This window comes from Limanda limanda, chromosome 7 (assembly GCF_963576545.1).
Source record: "Limanda limanda chromosome 7, fLimLim1.1, whole genome shotgun sequence".
In the NCBI taxonomy this organism is placed as follows: Eukaryota; Metazoa; Chordata; class Actinopteri; order Pleuronectiformes; family Pleuronectidae; genus Limanda; species Limanda limanda.
Window position 1 is genome coordinate 566,177 of NC_083642.1, and position 17,500 is coordinate 583,676.

Here is a 17,500-nt window from a genome sequence, read left to right on the forward strand (position 1 = left end):
AGCAACCGCGCTCGGCCCGGCCCGGCCTTGAGTGGTAAAGTCCCGGCTTGAAGCTCTGATCCAGTTAATCTCTGCTGCTCTCACTGGGATCAGACGTGAACAAAGCTGCTCGGATCTCAACGTCTTCCTGTGACACCTGAGCAGATCTACAGGTGTGCATGAGTAAACATGAGTGCACGTGAGAGTGCACGTGAGTGTGCACGTGAGTGTGCACGTGAGTAAACATGAGTGCACGTGAGTGTGCACGTGAGTAAACATGAGTGTGCACGTGAGTAAACATGAGTGTGCACGTGAGTGGGCCTCTTTGTTCAGATGAAAGTCAAAACTGGAATAAATGAGAGGGAATATAAACCAAATGCAGATGCTTCCAGTGAAAAAATAAGTGTATTAAGTTATTTATGGTTTCTTAACAGTGTTTGAAAGTGTTGAGCTGACCTCTGACCTCTGAGTCTGAAGAAAGACAAAGAGAAGAAGAGAAGAAGCAGCTGTAAAACAGGCTGAGAATGTTTCACACAAATCACAGCTTCGTATCTGCAGCTGTTTGTGACTGTTGTAAGACGTCCTGAGTGTAGTGTGTGTGTCTGTGTGTGTGTGACTGTGCGACTGTGTGTTTGTGTGTGTGCATAATGCCTAAATAATAACTGAACTCTGAAGATGCTAATGATTGACAGCTTCACGCTACAGGAAGTGAATCTGTTGCATCACAGAGTTCAGTTTGCAGCTTCACACCAGAGGAGAGTCGTCAACACATTCACTCACTGCACAGACACACACACACACCCCCCCCCACTGCACAGGACTCACACTCTGTGACAGGGAGTGAGACAGGGGGTGTGTGTGTGTGACTGACAGACACACACCCCCCGGCCTCACACACACACACACACACACACACACACACACGAGGTGCAGACACATTTACATGTCCTGACTGAGGAGTGATGGAGAAGCTGCTGTTCCAGAATCTGTCCGTCTGTCAACACTAGGGACGGGAACCAGCAGGGACCTCCCGATACGATACTATCACGATCCTTAGGTGGCGATACGATATGCATTGCGATTCTGTATGTATTGCGATTCAATATTACGATTTCCTCTGGTTATTTTTTTTTTTAAATACTGGACCATGGAAAAATGTTGAATCAAACCTTCAAATACAACTCAGTCAAATTCAATTAGAGCTTTACAAGTTTTATTTAAAATATTAACATTAACTTAACGACTGCCGGGCAGCCAATAGAGAACATAAATAAAAATGTTCCCTATTATTGTAAAGCCCCAGTCAACTGCACACAAACTGACAGATTAAGAAATGTAAGCCACTTAGGCTACTTTTAAACAATTAATAAAAGATAAATTAAATAGAATGAATAAAAGTTTACTCAAAATATAAACTTTGAAATAAACAAGAAGTAGGATATTGTTGTTTGCATGTAGGCGATGCAAAGCTAGTGCTTGGGTATGTTTAGATTCTTGTGCAAAAACAAGAGCTGGTCAACATGCTCCCCCCATATACCCCCCCCCCCGTATAAACCAATAAATATGTTTAAAAAAACATATGGAGGCAGCATATCGATTTAAAATCGTCATTCACAAGAATCGCGATTTGTAACTGAATCGATTTTTTCCCCCATCCCTTGTCAACACACACACGTGATTGTCGTGCAGTGTAACACAGTTGTGTTCACATGCTGTGTTGAGTCTGGACACAGTTTTAAAGAAGACACGCGATCGTTAGCAGGAAACACACGGAGGAGACGTCTTCTCACGCCAGGTGTGAGCCGCTGCCCCCCCCACCGACATGTGTGCGAGTGCTAGGTGTGTGTGTGTGTGTGTGTGTGTGTGTGTGTGTGTGTGTAAAGAACTCGGCTGCTTCCCCCCCTCAGGTGTCGTCCCCCCCCCCACCCCTGACTCCTCCTCCTCTTTTTAGAGCCCTATAAATCTCCCTCTCTCAGCAGAAGTGTACGATGAGGTGATTTGTGATCTGCAGCTTGAGCAACACTCTCAGACTTTTGAATGATTTGTATCTTGAACACTTGCTGCTCAGATGTTTCTGCCGTGTTTCACTGTCCAGGATCCAGAGGGAAAAACTCTGCAATATGAATAATAATAATAATAACATTGCATTAGGTGGATTTTATTTAACCAGGAACTGAAATTTATTTTCCTTTTGCTCTGTTGAACAGAAACAATCTCCCTCATCTAACATTTTATTTATTTATTTAATTAAATCTTTACTCCTGCAGAGACTCCGCAGAAAAGAGGCGGAGTCTGAAGTTCAGTGGCGACAGAGTCTCGACAAAACGCTGAGAACAAAATCCAAACTATTAAAATGAGAAAGATTGACCAGATAATCTCTTGTAAACTCTATTAAAACCTGTTGATTGTAAAGTTTGTCACAAGCAGCTCACACGCCGTGTTTGGACTTTTCCCTCCTTCATCCTTCATCCTTCCTCCTTCCTTACTTCCTCCTTCCCTCATTCCTTACTTCCTCCTTCCTAAGGACCCGATTCGGACTCTGACGCTTATGAATTTCATTTTACTCGATAATATCTACGTTATTTAACTAGTAACTTGGTTTTAAAGTTTGCTTTCAGTAACAGACTGTAGAGATGGACATGATATCCTGGATACGAGCGCTGCCATCGTCCAGGGGCGGAGCTGCAGCATCGACCAATCACCAGTCAGTCTCAGCTGTCAGTGACGTTTACAACCTACTGAGGGGGCGGAGCCAATCGTGCTGGTTTCAGCCCAAAGGGTGACATCATAAAGAGTTCACGATAAAGATCAGGAAACGTGCAAAGCTGCTGAAGACGGGTCTCACACACATCCAGCTCATTGTGTGTCTGTGTGTGTGTGTGTGTGTGTGTGTGTGTGACAGACACATTCCACAGCGAGCAGCCGTGTGGCCCTGCGGCGTCGGACTGATGTCAGAACACATTAGCGAGGCCTAAACGATGAGAACACTGTCTGAGCCGGGGGTTCGATGCCGTGATCCTGTGATCTGTTTAAATCTGTTCCTCTGGTTGTCTGATCTTCACCAGAGACGAGAGCTCAGTTTGCAGACGAGGCTCCGACTCACATCAGTGTCAAAATGTGTCTGATCAGGAAACTGATATGATACTTCAACACTGAAGGTTTCACTGGAGGTTCCTTTACTCTCTGTGACCTTTGACCTTTGACCAAACAACTAACACAACCTCAGAGGAGAGAGGGAGGGACAGAGTGAGAGAGAGAGAGAGAGACAGAGAGAGACAGAGAGACAGAGAGACAGAGAGAGAGAGAGAGAGAGAGAGAGAGAGAGAGAGAGAGAGAGAGAGGGGGGAGGGAGAGAGAGAGAGAGAGAGAGGGGGGAGGGAGAGAGAGAGAGGGAGAGAGAGAGAGAGAGAGAGAGAGAGAGAGAGAGAGAGAGAGAGAGAGAGAGAGGGTGCCACACGATGGAATGAACACGCCCGACACGAGTCTGAACCTGAAGAGAAAACCTCAGGATGACGATCACACACAGAGAGGGAACTTCTGTTGCCATGGAGACGAGCTAACACACAGAGAGGAGGTCTGTGACGAGGAGAGAGAGAGAGAGAGAGAGAGAGAGAGAGAGAGAGAGAGAGAGAGAGAGAGGACTGAGGGAGAGAGAGGAGCAGATGGTAAAGAGCAGGAAGTGTCGCTCTCAGAAAGAGCGAGAAATGAGAGAAAGAGGAAGAAGCAGTAACGGACGAGTGTGTGTGTGTGTGTTTTTGTGTGTGTGTGCGCATGTGAAACTGTGAGTAAAAGTGTGTGTGTTTTTGTGTGTGTGTCTCCTCTTTTCAGTCTCTGTATTTGTCTCAATGAAAAAGTCAGATCCCATAATGTGAACACGTTACGGTCCCCACAAGTATTACACAACCACACACACACACAACCACACACACACACAACCACACACACACACAACCACACACACTCCTCCCTCCCTCCTTCCATCTATTCCAAACTTCCCCTTTGTGTAGTTGCAGCTGTGGTGTGTGTGTGTGTGTGTGTGTGTGTGTGTGTGTGTGTGTGTGTGTGTGTGTGTGTTTGTGTGTGTGTGTGACTCACAGCAGCAGCCATGTTGTTGCTCTCCTCCACGTTAGCAGCAGGGAACTTGTTTGAAGGCGTCGCCGTCGACTGGTCCAGAGTTTGTCCCGCCTCCGTTTCTAACCTGAACACAAACCAGGAAACAGAGAAGAAGAACTTTACTCATATCACACTTATTACAAAGTTCATGTCCGTGCTGCTGCAGAGGAGATGTGACTAATGAATAAACACGTGATCAGTTATTCATGGAGCTCTGGCTCCTGATTGGTCTGATTCACTTCAGATGAAAGAATCCCCGCCCGCAGTAACTCGACTCCACCAGCAGGGCGGCTTCACGTTACAAACATCTGTGAAGAAATTCCACGGAAGCAGATTTGAGATATCGTGTTCAAGAGGCTCAGCACATGATGTGTGAGCGCCAGGAACATTTGTGCCACATTTAAAGAAACTCTCTCCCGGCCTCATTGAGCTTTCATCCAGAAATCATGAGAATAGATATTATATATATATTATATATATATATATATGATATAAAGCTTCTGTTCCCGAGAGAAACCGGATCTGACACGTGGAAACTCTCTCAAGCATCTACACAGAGAGACAAGGACGAGTAAAGAGCAGGAACACAAGACATGTCCATACAGACCTGAGGTAAACAGATACACAGGCCTGTGTGTGTCTGTGTGTGTGTGTGTGTCTCTGTGTGTGTGTGTGTGTGTGTGAGAGAGAACAACACACCTCTGTACATGAAAAGCTGCATTTCTACATTCTTGTTTTGCACCAACTGACCGTCATGGTGCCGGGCGCCTGTGGATACAAGTGTGTGTGTGTGTGTGTGTGTGTGTGTATGTAGGGGGGGGGGGGGGTCATGAGCCTTGTCAAACACGCCTGTACAGACCTCAGGTAGCAGACTGTCACTTTCAGCTAAACTACCATTAGTCTGTCTGAATGTGCCCTGAAGAGAAACACACACACACACACACACACACACACACACACACACACACACACACACACACACACACACACACACACACACACACACACACACACACACACACACACACACACACACACACACACACACACACACACACACACACACACACACACACACACACACACGATTAACAAAGAGGCTCAAAAACCTTTAAGAATTTAAATCCATCCTGACGCTGCAGATCCTGATCCTCATTGAATTATGGTCCTGGATGTAACAGATGTAATTATTTAACAAACAGATGTAATTATTTAACGATCATTTAACGATCATCACTCGAGATCTGATCTGAGTCGTGTGCAGATATGTTTTATATCTTTTCAACTCTGCAGCACAAACACTCCTCCAGTGTGCAAACTGGTATTTTTTATCTTTGAGCCAATAAACCGAAATTAATGATAAAATAAATCAAATTTTTCTACTGAACAGAAATACGTTTATCCAAAAGATTTCTACAAATAACAATATGAACGGTACATTTCTTATTTGAACCGTTTATCTTTTACTATTTAAATATGAACAGTTCTCAGCTCTTCTCCCGACGCTCGCTCACATTTTTTATGCACATGAATAAACCTGAAGCGGCTGAAGACCAAGGCCTGAGTTCCTGATGAGTTATTATGTGAACTGTAATTCACGAGGATCATGAAAACAACAATCTCCTGCAGCCAGTTCGAGGCTCGTCTACATGAAGGACACAAGTGATCACAACGCTGCCTGATACAACTACACAAAGAATCAACACAACTCTAACACAGGACTCATTCACTTCTCAGGACTTTTGATGCTCAGTATAAATTGAGGGGGTTTATGATCTAATTTAATCTGACTCAGAAAACCATAAACAAATAATCAAATGTTAAAGCATGTGTGCATTAAGTGTGTGATGTGTATTAATGTGTGTTTGGAAGCGACAACACAACAGGATTTCACCATCCACACACAAAAGAACATCGTAAACGAGAGACCACCAGGTGCATCCTGCGCACACACAGACACACACACACACACACACAGACACACACACAGACACACACAGACACACACACACACACACACACACACACACACACACACACACACTGAGCCCCAGCCGTTCCCACATATCTCAGGATTGTTCAGCTCCATCTGTCAGTAACGTCTCCTGAGTGATGACAGAGTCCTTAGCTGCTGCTTTCAGCACCGACCTGTAACGACCTCCACTCGTGCTGTGACCACACAGCGAGACGTGTTACACAAAGAACACACACAGCGAGACGTGCTACACAAAGAACACACACTCAGCCGCTGACATGATTCACCTCAGCTACAAGAACACAGGAGATCATCTGCACAGAATCTCCTTAAAGATCTAAACTTGATCCCGACAGAAAACCTCTAAGTTTCACTGCAAAGCACAAAACACTGAAGTCCTGACGTGTTCCTCATATGTTCCTGACGTGTTCCTCATATGTTCCTGACGTGTTCCTCACGTGTTCCTGACGTGTTCCTCACGTGTTCCTGACGTGTTCCTCACATGTTCCTGACGTGTTCCCGACGTGTTCCTCACGTGTTCCTGACGTGTTCCTGACGTGTTCCTCACATGTTCCTGACGTGTTCCTCACATGTTCCTGACGTGTTCCCGACGTGTTCCTCACGTGTTCCTGACGTGTTCCTCACATGTTCCTGACGTGTTCCTGACGTGTTCCTCACATGTTCCTGACGTGTTCCTGACGTGTTCCTCACATGTTCCTGACGTGTTCCTCACATGTTCCTGACATGTTCCTCACATGTTCCTGACGTGTTCCTCACGTGTTCCTGACGTGTTCCTGACGTGTTCCTCACATGTTCCTGACATGTTCCTCACATGTTCCTGACGTGTTCCTCACATGTTCCTGACGTGTTCCTCACATGTTCCTGACGTGTTCCTCACGTGTTCCTCACATGTTCCTGACGTGTTCCTCACGTGTTCCTGACGTGTTCCTCACGTGTTCCTCACATGTTCCTGACGCGTTCCTGACGTGTTCCTCACATGTTCCTGACATGTTCCTGACGTGTTCCTCACATGTTCCTGACGTGTTCCTCACATGTTCCTGACGTGTTCCTCACATGTTCCCGACGTGTTCCTCACATGTTCCTGACGTGTTCCTCACATGTTCCCGACGTGTTCCTCACATGTTCCTGACGTGTTCCTCACATGTTCCTGATGGTTCCTCACATGTTCCCGACGTGTTCCTCACATGTTCCCGACGTGTTCCTCACATGTTCCTGATGGTTCCTCACATGTTCCCGACGCGTTCCTCACATGTTCCTGACGTGTTCTATACCTAAGAACAATATACCACATGTCCTCGTGAGTCCATGTGAGGAACCAGCAGGACAATGTCCTGAAGCTTCCCAGAGAGCGAGTGGACGTGTGGACGAGGTTTCTAAAGGCGTCTGTGGCTTTTCACGCAGTTGTGACGCAGGCAGGGCTGCAACTAACGACTATTCTGATCGTCGATTAGTCACCGATTATTGAAACGATTAATCGACTAATCGGATTATGAATGACACAAATTCTCAATTGCTCTTATTTAGCAAGCAGCTTTTAAATTTAGCTTGAGGTTGTTCGAGGCATGTGATGACTGAAAATAAAGACAATAAAGATCGATACTTCATTAACAAAAATGTCTTTTAATAAACTTTGTTTCATATAAGGGTACTGTTGACACAAAAGCAAAGAAATCAAGTTTTTGTCCATTTAAAACCAAGGACAGGCAAAGTGCTAATAAAAAAAAAAATATTTTAATTCAAGTTTCCCTTTTTACTGTGAACCAAGAACAGGCCGAGTGCTGGTACTAAAAATAAATTAAAAATCAAGTATCCATTTTTCGTGTAAACAAAAAGGACAGAGAAAATAACAATAATAAAAAATTCAACAAACGAAACTACAGTCTTCTTCGGACTAAATGGGATAACATTTCGCTTTTAAACTCGTTAAAAACAAGTTTAAACCATATTTTTGTTATGGATGCTAGAATCCTGCGCGGTCCATGTTTCGTCGCTATTGCACATGCGCGACTTTCAGAGATAGGAAGGGAGCGAGAGGGCTCACTCCTCAGCTACTTCTATCAGCACCTCCGGTAAAACAACGTTTAGTTCCGCTTCGCGGCACGAGAAACACGCGCTATGACGTCACCAACGATTCTTCGACGAGTAAATTCGTCGGCGACTATTTTTGTCATCGATTTTTGTCGACCATGTCGACTAATCGCTGCACCCCTAGACGCAGGACTCGTTGTCATTCATCGTTTTCCAAGCGTTGCGCGTGTTTCCATGCAATTCCCCGCCAGAACACTAGGCGCAGTAATGTTTTTTGTCGAAGTCGGCTCTTCTTCGTGTGTGGCACGAAGAAGAGCGGTTTATTTACATCACCACGGCGGCTCCTCAGAGCCTTTTTCTGACGGACGAATCCTCCGGTCAGTGACGGGTTCTACTAGTGGTCATAGTTTCGGATCTCTTCTGCCAAGTGCTCTTCTGTTTGGTCCATATTCGTTCTTCTAAATCTTCCGTGGTTTCCGCCGGTATTATCGGGCATGAACCGGAAATGCGACTCCGGAAATGATGTAGTTAGCCGACCAATCACAGCCTTGCCGGCTACGTGAGGCTTGCGGAGCTTTGCCGTCTAGTTAGAAACATTGGGCGACGCACGTAAGCTCGTAAGAAGGGAAACGTAAGTACTTCAGGGTCCGGAAGGCTCTTACGCTTCCGGGACCCTGAAAACACAGAAGCATGCGCCGGCCTTAACACATGACGGACGTGACACACACAGTAAGTGACCGGTTACCTCTGCTGCAGAGGTCATGTGATCATGTTTACATCACTTGACACGTCGTCTGATCACCACAAACTCTCTCCACATCTTCGTGTGTGTCAGCACTTCTTCACCAGAGAGGTTTGAGCCACACCTGATCCAGGAGCCCAGGAGGAGGAGCTGTGGAGCCGGGGGGGGGGGGTCCAGTTCACGTCTGAAAGCTGCTCCAGTGGGAGGGTCACTTTAGACTCCGCCTCCTGCAGCAGCATCACCTGACAGGGTTCTGCAGACGCCACCAGACTCACAGAGGAGAAGGAACCTGGTTCTTTCACTGGATTGTCTAACGCTCTGTTCACTTCAGTTAAATGTTGTTTCCTTCCTCCACCTCCGCCTGCTCATCTGTTCATCATCTCTCTCTCTCTCTCTCTCTCTCTGAGCTGCTGGTGAATCTGTGAGAATCCGTCTGGTTCTAAACGTCCTGAGACGAGAGAAGGAAGCGAGAGTGAAGAGGAAGAGAGGAAGTGAGGAAGTGAGGCAGCGACCGAGGGGCCCAGGGAGGGGACAAGAGGGGGGGGGGGCTGCACATCAAAGAGCTGTCTGGTGGTGAGAGATTAGGGTCCGCACTGCGAGAGGGGATTGTTCCAGTGTGGGGGGGTGGGGGGGGTCCTCGGGGCCTCTCTGGGCCACATTCCTCTTCTGTCATGTTCTCTCTGCTCCTTCAGCTCCGATCCTTCACTCGGCTGCTGGTTGTTCAGACTGAACTCTGAACCTCAGACTCACACACTGCACCCCCGGGTCAGACTCACACACTGCACCCCCGGGTCAGACTCACACACTGCACTCACACCCCCGGGTCAGAATCATACACTGGTCATAGGACCGGTTATAGATTATGGATCAGATGAACAGAATATTGTGTTGAGCTCTCGTTGCAGATCACAGACGTGATTAAAGACAAAGTGTGACATCACACTGACGCTGGGTGGTCCGACAGTCACAAGATAAAAGTATCACGAAAAATAATTCATAACGATATAATTGTGTTCATTCTTTACACAATTATAACTACATTAATGTTTTGATTGTCGTCAGCACCAGTTCTCTGAGTCGACCGGAGTCAGACGTTAAAACTCATAGTTTCCCATAATTCTCTGAACTGTAACTTTAGATGAAAGGTTCATTGAGACTGAAGGAAAGTAAAAGCTGGAGCTGATCTCAGATCAGTGAGGACGAGCCTCAGATCTCAGATCAGTGACCTGACGTCACCCGACAGGTTCCAGACGACAGGAGGAAGTTTCCAGAAAAAGTTACAGGAGATAGAAATAATGTCAAAGACGACGACTGCGACATTTTTATTTCATACTTAAATTCCAACATCAGCAAAACGAGTCCAGACACGTTTGTCTTCTCGCTCGACAACGAGATCCGGATGAATTCTTTACTACTGGGATCAGTTGTGTGTTGCTCATTCTACCTGAAGGAGCAGCAGCAGAGAGGTGACCTCTGACCTCTGGTTTCCCCTGCAGCTCAACACACAACACAACAACACACAGCTTCAGAAACAACACACAGCTTCAGAAACAACACACAGCCTCAGAAACAACACACAGCCTCAGAAACAACACACAGCTTCAGAAACAACACACAGCTTCAGAAACAACACACAGCCTCAGAAACAACACACAGCTTCAGAAACAACACACAGCCTCAGAAACAACACACAGCCTCAGAAACAACACACAGCCTCAGAAACAACACACAGCTTCAGAAACAACACACAGCCTCAGAAACAACACACAGCTTCAGAAACAACACACACCTGAGACTGAATTCATGAACCAAACACAAAGGTTTTGTGAGTTGTTTAACAGTTTAAGTGTGAAATATGAAAGTCACTGAACTCACTCTACATCTGCAGCTCTAACAACTTGTTTCCAATATGAATCAGAACTTTCTGCAGATTCAATCCAGAGCAAAACTCAAGTCATGAACATTTATGTGCAATTTCATTAGTGGTGAAAGTTTTATATTAAGCAGAAGATTCACTGTCTCCAGGACATTGGAAGTAAATTATGATGTTGGATTATTTTCACCTGATGAAACAGATGAAAAGCTCCTGAAGGACAAACACGTGTTTTAATGAGAATTATGTTTTATCAGCTCAGAGGATTTGTTTTGTCCACATGGGTTTATTCAGGCCTTCACCTGCTGGAGGCCAGACTGAGGATCCACCTGGATCCACCTGGATCCACATAGATCCACCTGGATCCACCTGGATCCACATAGATCCACCTGGGTCCACATAGATCCACCTGGGTCCACATAGATCCACCTGGGTCCACATAGATCCACCTGGATCCACATAGATCCACCTGGATCCACATAGATCCACCTGGGTCCACATAGATCCACCTGGGTCCACATAGATCCACCTGGGTCCACATAGATCCACCTGGGTCCACATAGATCCACCTGGATCCACATGGATCCACATAGATCCACCTGGATCCACATAGATCCACATAGATCCACATCCTGCAGATTGAACCGCTCCTGCTATACGTCACCTCTCACACACACACAGACACAAACACACACACACCAACCAACACTCTCTCTCCAACCAGGAAACCACCGGAGCCCGATTAAAACAGTAAAAGTCAGATCGGTGCTCCACCTCCTGAGACTAGAGCCCACGGGCAAGAGGAGCAGGAGGAGGAGAGAGGAGGAGAGAGGAGGAGGAGGAGGAGAGAGGAGGAGGAGAGAGGAGAGAGGAGGAGGAGCAGGAGGAGAGAGGAGGAGCAGGAGAGAGGAGGAGCAGGAGAGAGGAGGAGGAGTAGGAGGAGGAGAGAGGAGCAGGAGAGAGGAGAGAGGAGGAGGAGCAGGAGGAGAGAGGAGGAGCAGGAGGAGCAGGAGGAGGAGGAGGAGCAGGATTAGGGTTTGAGGAAGAGACACAAGTTGAAACTTTGTATCAAACCTCAGGCACGAAATGACACTTTGAAGTGACTCAGTTTGATACATGGAGTCAAAGCGTCAGGCTCAACATCTGTCCACGTGCACACGACGTGCACATGGACACACGCGACGTGCACACACACACACACACACACACACACACACAAACACACGAACAGCATGGTGCAGAGAGGGGAGGGGGGGGCAGAGACAGAACCGAGCCAGAATCTAAAGGTTTCAGCTGCTGGGGAACGACAGGAGGAGGAAGAGGAGGAGGAAGAGGAGGAGCAACAAGTTGAAACTTTGTATCAAACTTCAGGGACGAAGTGAAACTTTGAACTGACTCAGTTTGATACAATGTGTAAAAGTGTCGCCACATCAGGCTCAACATCTGTCCACGTGCACACGACGTGCACACACACACACACACACACACACACACATGACCGCACGATGCAAGGGGGGGGGCAGAGACAGAACCGGGCAAGAAGCTAAAGGTTTCAACTGCTCGTGCAGGAGGAGGAGGAGGAAGAGGAGGAGGAGGAAGGAGGGAAAGAAGGAAAAGTGTTACAACTTACATAACGACGCCCGCGTGCTGCTCCTCCACGGCTGCAGGAGGAGAAGAGAGGAGGTGCTGAGGGGAGGAGGAGAGGAGAAGAGAGGAGGTGCTGAGGGGAGGAGGTGAGGAGAGGAGGAGGAGAAGGAGGAGGTGCTGGGTCCTGAGGGTCTGTGCGAGGTGCAGGTTCAAAATGTCAGAGCGGAGGTCCAAGTCTCTCTCTCTCTCTCTCTCTCTCTCTTTCTGTTTCTCTCTCTCTCTCTCTCTCTTGGCCCCTCCTCCTAACGACCCTCTTTCTTGAGAGGTCGCAGCTTATTGGTCGCTCGGAGCCATCGCTGATTTTCCAGGTGAGAAAGTTAACTCCCTGTTTTCTGCCCCTGAGGTGGAACCCGCGAAATCTCTCTCTCTCTCTCTCTCTCTCATGAAATAAAAGTGGTTTAAAATAACATTTACTCTCTTGAAGGGTTTATATCATAACATATTGTGAGATGAAGTTCTTCTACTTTCAGAGGTGATGATAATAAATCTCATTACTCAAGTAAATACTCTCAGTACTTCCTCCTGTGACATCATTACTCTTACATTTCCGTCTATGTAGTGTTTTACACTGAAGTCCAGGTGGAGCTAACTATTCTTATAACATTTATATCCATTTGAAACTAATGTTTATTTAATCTGGTGACTATTCATACAGAAACAAATGCTCGTCACTATCAATCAGAACCAAAACAATAAATTCAGTATCAAAATTATGATTTTTACCGTAAGTTCAAGACAGAATGGAATCTTCTATTTTAGTTTTTTTTTTCTCAAAGTATGTTTAACCTGTAATTATTCATTAAAAAAACATTAAATTCATTTTCTTGTTAAATAATATAATATTTTCAAATGCTAAGAAGAAAAACTACAACTATTAAATAAAAAATACTAAAGCACATGTTGTTTATATTATTTTCTAATGATAAAATAACCTTTTTTTATCCATACCTGCATATTAAAAAGTTATTTGAGTATCCCAGATGATTTATTAGAACATTATCTGAAGGTTTATTCGCTTGTTCGTCGTTTAAAACACATTTTATGATTTTTCCTGATTTTATTTCTTCCCCAGCAGGAAACAGCCGCGAGCTGCGCATGCTCACTGACCAACCCGGAAGTGCAGCCGCTCGGCTCGTGACCGTTTGTTGCTTCCGGTGAATCTGGAAATAAAACTCGGATGAAACGATAGATATTAACATATATATATATCTATGGATGAAAGGATGATTCTTCACTTCACTAAAGACGTGTTACCGGAAGCTGTGAGCAGCGACTTCCTGAACCTGAACAAGCTCAACGAGCAGGTAGGTCACGTGTTCACCCGGAGCTGTTTACACCGGTCTGAGGTTTGAACTGGTTCCGAGTGGTACACATCTGTCAGGGAACACATCTGTCAGGGAACACATCTGTCAGGGAACACATCTGTCAGGGAACAACCAGCTGTGATGCATCTGGATCAAACTTCTGAGGAGAATCAGACTCAATATTGTGTTAATAACCAACATTTATTTGGTTTTATTTTCTGCAGCAGTTTCATCGTCTGATTGAAATTCTGTTCCAGTTCCTCCTGGAGCCTAAAGAGGTGAGTACACACACACACACACACACACACACACACACACACACACACACACACACAGAGAGAGACACACACAGACACACACACACACAGATACACACACAGATACACACACACACACACAGAGCGACACAAACAGAGAGACACACACACACATACACAGACACACTCACACAGACACAGACACAGACACACACACACACACATACACAGACACACTCACACTCACACAGACACAGACACAGACACACACACACACACACATACACAGACACATAATATTGATGTTTATGGCACTTTCCCCGTTATAACTGAACCAAGACAAGTATGTCTGTGTATGTGTGTGTGTGTCTGTGTCTGTGTGTGTGTTTCTCTCTGTGTGTGTGTGTGTGTGTGTTTGTGTGTGTGTGTGTGTGTGTGTGTGTGTGTGTGTGTGTGTGTGTGTGTCTGTGTATGTGTGTGTGTGTGTGTGTGTGTGTGTGTGTCTGTGTGTGTGTGTGTGTGTGTGTGTGTGTGTGTGTGTGTGTGTGTGTGTGTGTGTGTGTGTGTGTGTGTGTGTGTGTGTGTGTGTGTGTGTGTGTGTGTGTGTGTGTGCGTGCGTGTGTGTGTGTGTAGACGGAGAGGTTCATGCAGCAGCTCACGGACTTCGCGGGGGAACAGGGGATGAGCGCCGCTCCTCTGAGGAACCTGATGAAGAGCGTCCTGCTGGTGCCACAGGGTGAGAGACACACACACACACAGACACACACACACACACACACACACACACGCACACAGAGATTATACGTTCTGACAGAACCTGGTTCATCTTCTGCTGTCAACCTCAAAGGTTTGTCTTCTTCTTCTGTTGTGTCCCAGGAGCCCTGAAGAAGAACCTGTCAGCTGATCTGCTCGGAGAGGACCTGCTCACGTTAGGTACGCATCACAGGCTCCAGGTCACCTCGGGGTCGGAGGTCACATGTCCCCTCTGTGTTTTTAATCCACGGTCCAGTTTGACCACGTGACCTCTGACCTGCTGTTTGTCTCCTCAGGACTCAGCGAGGACAAGGCGTCTCACTTCTCACAGCAGGTAACTTTCCATCGGTTTCTTCTGGTGGTTCCATGAGAAGCTTCCAGCTGCAGCAGTGTTTCTGACATGCGGGGGTGTGTTGCAGTGGGCGGAGCATCATGCGGCGCTGTCCCGCCAGGCGGTCAGTCAGGCGCTGATGGTCAACCAGCTGCTGGACATGGAGTGGAAGTTCGGAGGTGAGATGATCCACTGCAGGTTCATGTCCTCACCAGATCTTCAGCTCCTGTTCTTAGAGCTTTGTGTAGGAGTGGCTCTGGTTGAACAGCTGAAGTCGATGGGTCTCTATCGGCCTGGTTGTTCATCCACATGAGCTCCTGACTCTGAAACACTCACAGGTGATAGGACCTCACAGCCCAGGGGACAGGGAGCGGCTGCTGGACCTCACTGAGATGTTTGTCCAGGTAGAAAACGTCCAGTCAGCTAAAGACAGCGTGTCTCTGCATGTTGTCCTCTCAGATGAAGACACTTAAAAACTCACTGCAAAGAAACACATTGAGTCTGAGAGAAATATCACAGAGGGACTCAGGAGATGCAAGGTGAAGGAGTCAGGACTGTTTCACAGAACTTAGGTAAATATCCACTCGGACTCACACTCCTGTCCACACGGGGGCGCTGATGCACCGTTCAGTTGTTTGCCAAACGCCATTAACCGTCAGAAGAAGAAGATGTTGTCCCTCATGCAGGTCCTTGTGCACATCTCCTTAAGATCAGGATGTTTCTATATCTACGCACTGGCGACACCTAGTGGTCAGAGGCGTTCATGTTCTCTGGTGACTCCACGCTGTGAGCATGAGATCTCCACAACACCTGAGGGAAGGGCTTCAGATCTGGTTCAAATATTAGATATTATTATTATTATTATTATTATTATTATTATTATTATTATTATTATTATTTTTAATATTAGATTTCAGAGGTGAGTGTGGAAAGGAAACAGGAAAGTAACTCTTTCTCTTTCTGAAACCTACAGTGACTGTTGGAACCAGTGAGACACAGAAAGTGGGAAACATCTATCTGCAGGTAAGAAAGCTTTACACACACACACACACACACACACACACACACACACACACACACACACACACACACACACTCACACACTCACACACTCACACACACACACACACACACACACTCTCTCTCTCTCTCTCACACACGCAGTTACACACACACACACACACACACTCACACACACACACTCTAACACACACACACACACACATACACACACACACACACACTCACACACACACAGACACACACAGTGACATGTGACCTGTCGTCCTCCTGCAGTTGAAGCTCGTGGTCAGAAAAGGGAATTCCACTGAAAACGTCTACATGGGTGAGTGTGTGTGTTTGTGTGTTAGTGTGTGTGAGTGTGTGTGTGTGTGTGTGTGTGTGTGTGAGAGTGTGTGTGTGTGTGTGAGTGTGTGTGTGTGTGTGTGTGTGTGTGTGTGTGTGTGTGTGTGTGTGTGTGTGTGTGTGTGTGTGTGTGTGTGTGTGTGTGTGTGTGTGTGTGTGTGTGTGTGTGTGTGTGTGTGAGTGAGAGTGTGTGTGTGTGTGTGTGTCGTTACAGACAAATTTCCTCTCAAAGTGATTTATTGTGTTTGTAAAGAACCTGGATGAAATGAAGCTGATGAGATGATTCAGCAGAAGAGGAAGTGAAGCTGTGAGATATGAGTTAGCATCAGATGCTCCTCAGGGTTCAGGGGAGAGGAGGAGAGAGAGGAACTGAGTGAGATCCTCCAGAGGAGATCCAGAGGAACGAGTGCATGTCAGAAAGCATCGAGAGACAGAAGTTCACTCAACAGATTTGATTTCATTCATCAACGAGTCAAGAAAGAGTTCATTGTGTTTTGGTTACAGATCCGTGAAGAAGCCGATCCAGGAACTTTGTTCTTTCTTTAACGTTGTGAGATGAAACGTTTTGTGACATTTTCACTGATTTCTGTGATTGTGATTCATGGATCTTGATTAAAGCGAGCAGACGTGTTGAGAGAACAGATTTCTATCAGTGTTGAACCTGAGAGGGGGGGGGGGGGGGCTCTGCGAGTCACATTCAAGTTTCCAGAGAAAATGTCCTTTTAAAGAACTTCAGAGTTTTTACCACCGTCAACGAAAATGTTGAAGCTTTGCTGTCGATGCTAAACTTTGAAAAGAGAAATAAAACTGACATTTGTATGAATTGTCTGTGTTACCATAGCGACGCTAACTACTTCCTGTTTTCTTCCTCCAGAGCTGACACTCCCTCAGTTTTACAACTTCCTGCACGAGATGGAGAGAGCCAAGGCCAGCATGGAGTGTTTCAGCTGAGGGGGGGGGCATAAACTCATCAATTAGGCTAATGAGTGTCATCACTAAGATAGCTGTACAAACATGTGTGTGCGTGTGTGTGTGTTAGTGAGTGAATGGAAGAGTGTGTGTTTATGTAAGGCTGGTTTAAGTTGTGTGTGTGTGTGTGTGTGTGTGTGTGT

General features: G+C 46.2%; 2 protein-coding genes across 2 annotated transcripts in view; one reads left to right on the forward strand and one right to left on the reverse strand.

The window, feature by feature from the left end:
• The window catches only part of dnmt3bb.1 (DNA (cytosine-5-)-methyltransferase 3 beta, duplicate b.1), a 28,744-nt gene extending 16,196 nt beyond the window's left edge, over window positions 1-12,548 (reverse strand). Inside the window, exons 1-2 of the mRNA XM_061075041.1 lie at window positions 12,362-12,548; window positions 4,075-4,177 (exon numbers count right to left, since the gene is read on the reverse strand). Coding sequence (XP_060931024.1) covers window positions 4,075-4,177; window positions 12,362-12,363 — 105 coding nt within the window. The 5' untranslated portion in view covers window positions 12,364-12,548. The remainder of the gene's footprint in view (window positions 1-4,074; window positions 4,178-12,361) is intronic.
• A 96-nt stretch (window positions 12,549-12,644) lies between these two features.
• commd7 (COMM domain containing 7) overlaps window positions 12,645-17,500 on the forward strand; it is a 4,969-nt gene continuing 113 nt past the window's right edge. Inside the window, exons 1-10 of the mRNA XM_061074762.1 lie at window positions 12,645-12,686; window positions 13,451-13,682; window positions 13,907-13,960; window positions 14,573-14,675; window positions 14,816-14,872; window positions 14,989-15,026; window positions 15,112-15,202; window positions 15,997-16,046; window positions 16,320-16,368; window positions 17,263-17,500. The exon at window positions 17,263-17,500 is cut by the window's right edge and continues 113 nt beyond it. Coding sequence (XP_060930745.1) covers window positions 13,590-13,682; window positions 13,907-13,960; window positions 14,573-14,675; window positions 14,816-14,872; window positions 14,989-15,026; window positions 15,112-15,202; window positions 15,997-16,046; window positions 16,320-16,368; window positions 17,263-17,339 — 612 coding nt within the window. The 5' untranslated portion in view covers window positions 12,645-12,686; window positions 13,451-13,589 and the 3' untranslated portion in view covers window positions 17,340-17,500. The remainder of the gene's footprint in view (window positions 12,687-13,450; window positions 13,683-13,906; window positions 13,961-14,572; window positions 14,676-14,815; window positions 14,873-14,988; window positions 15,027-15,111; window positions 15,203-15,996; window positions 16,047-16,319; window positions 16,369-17,262) is intronic.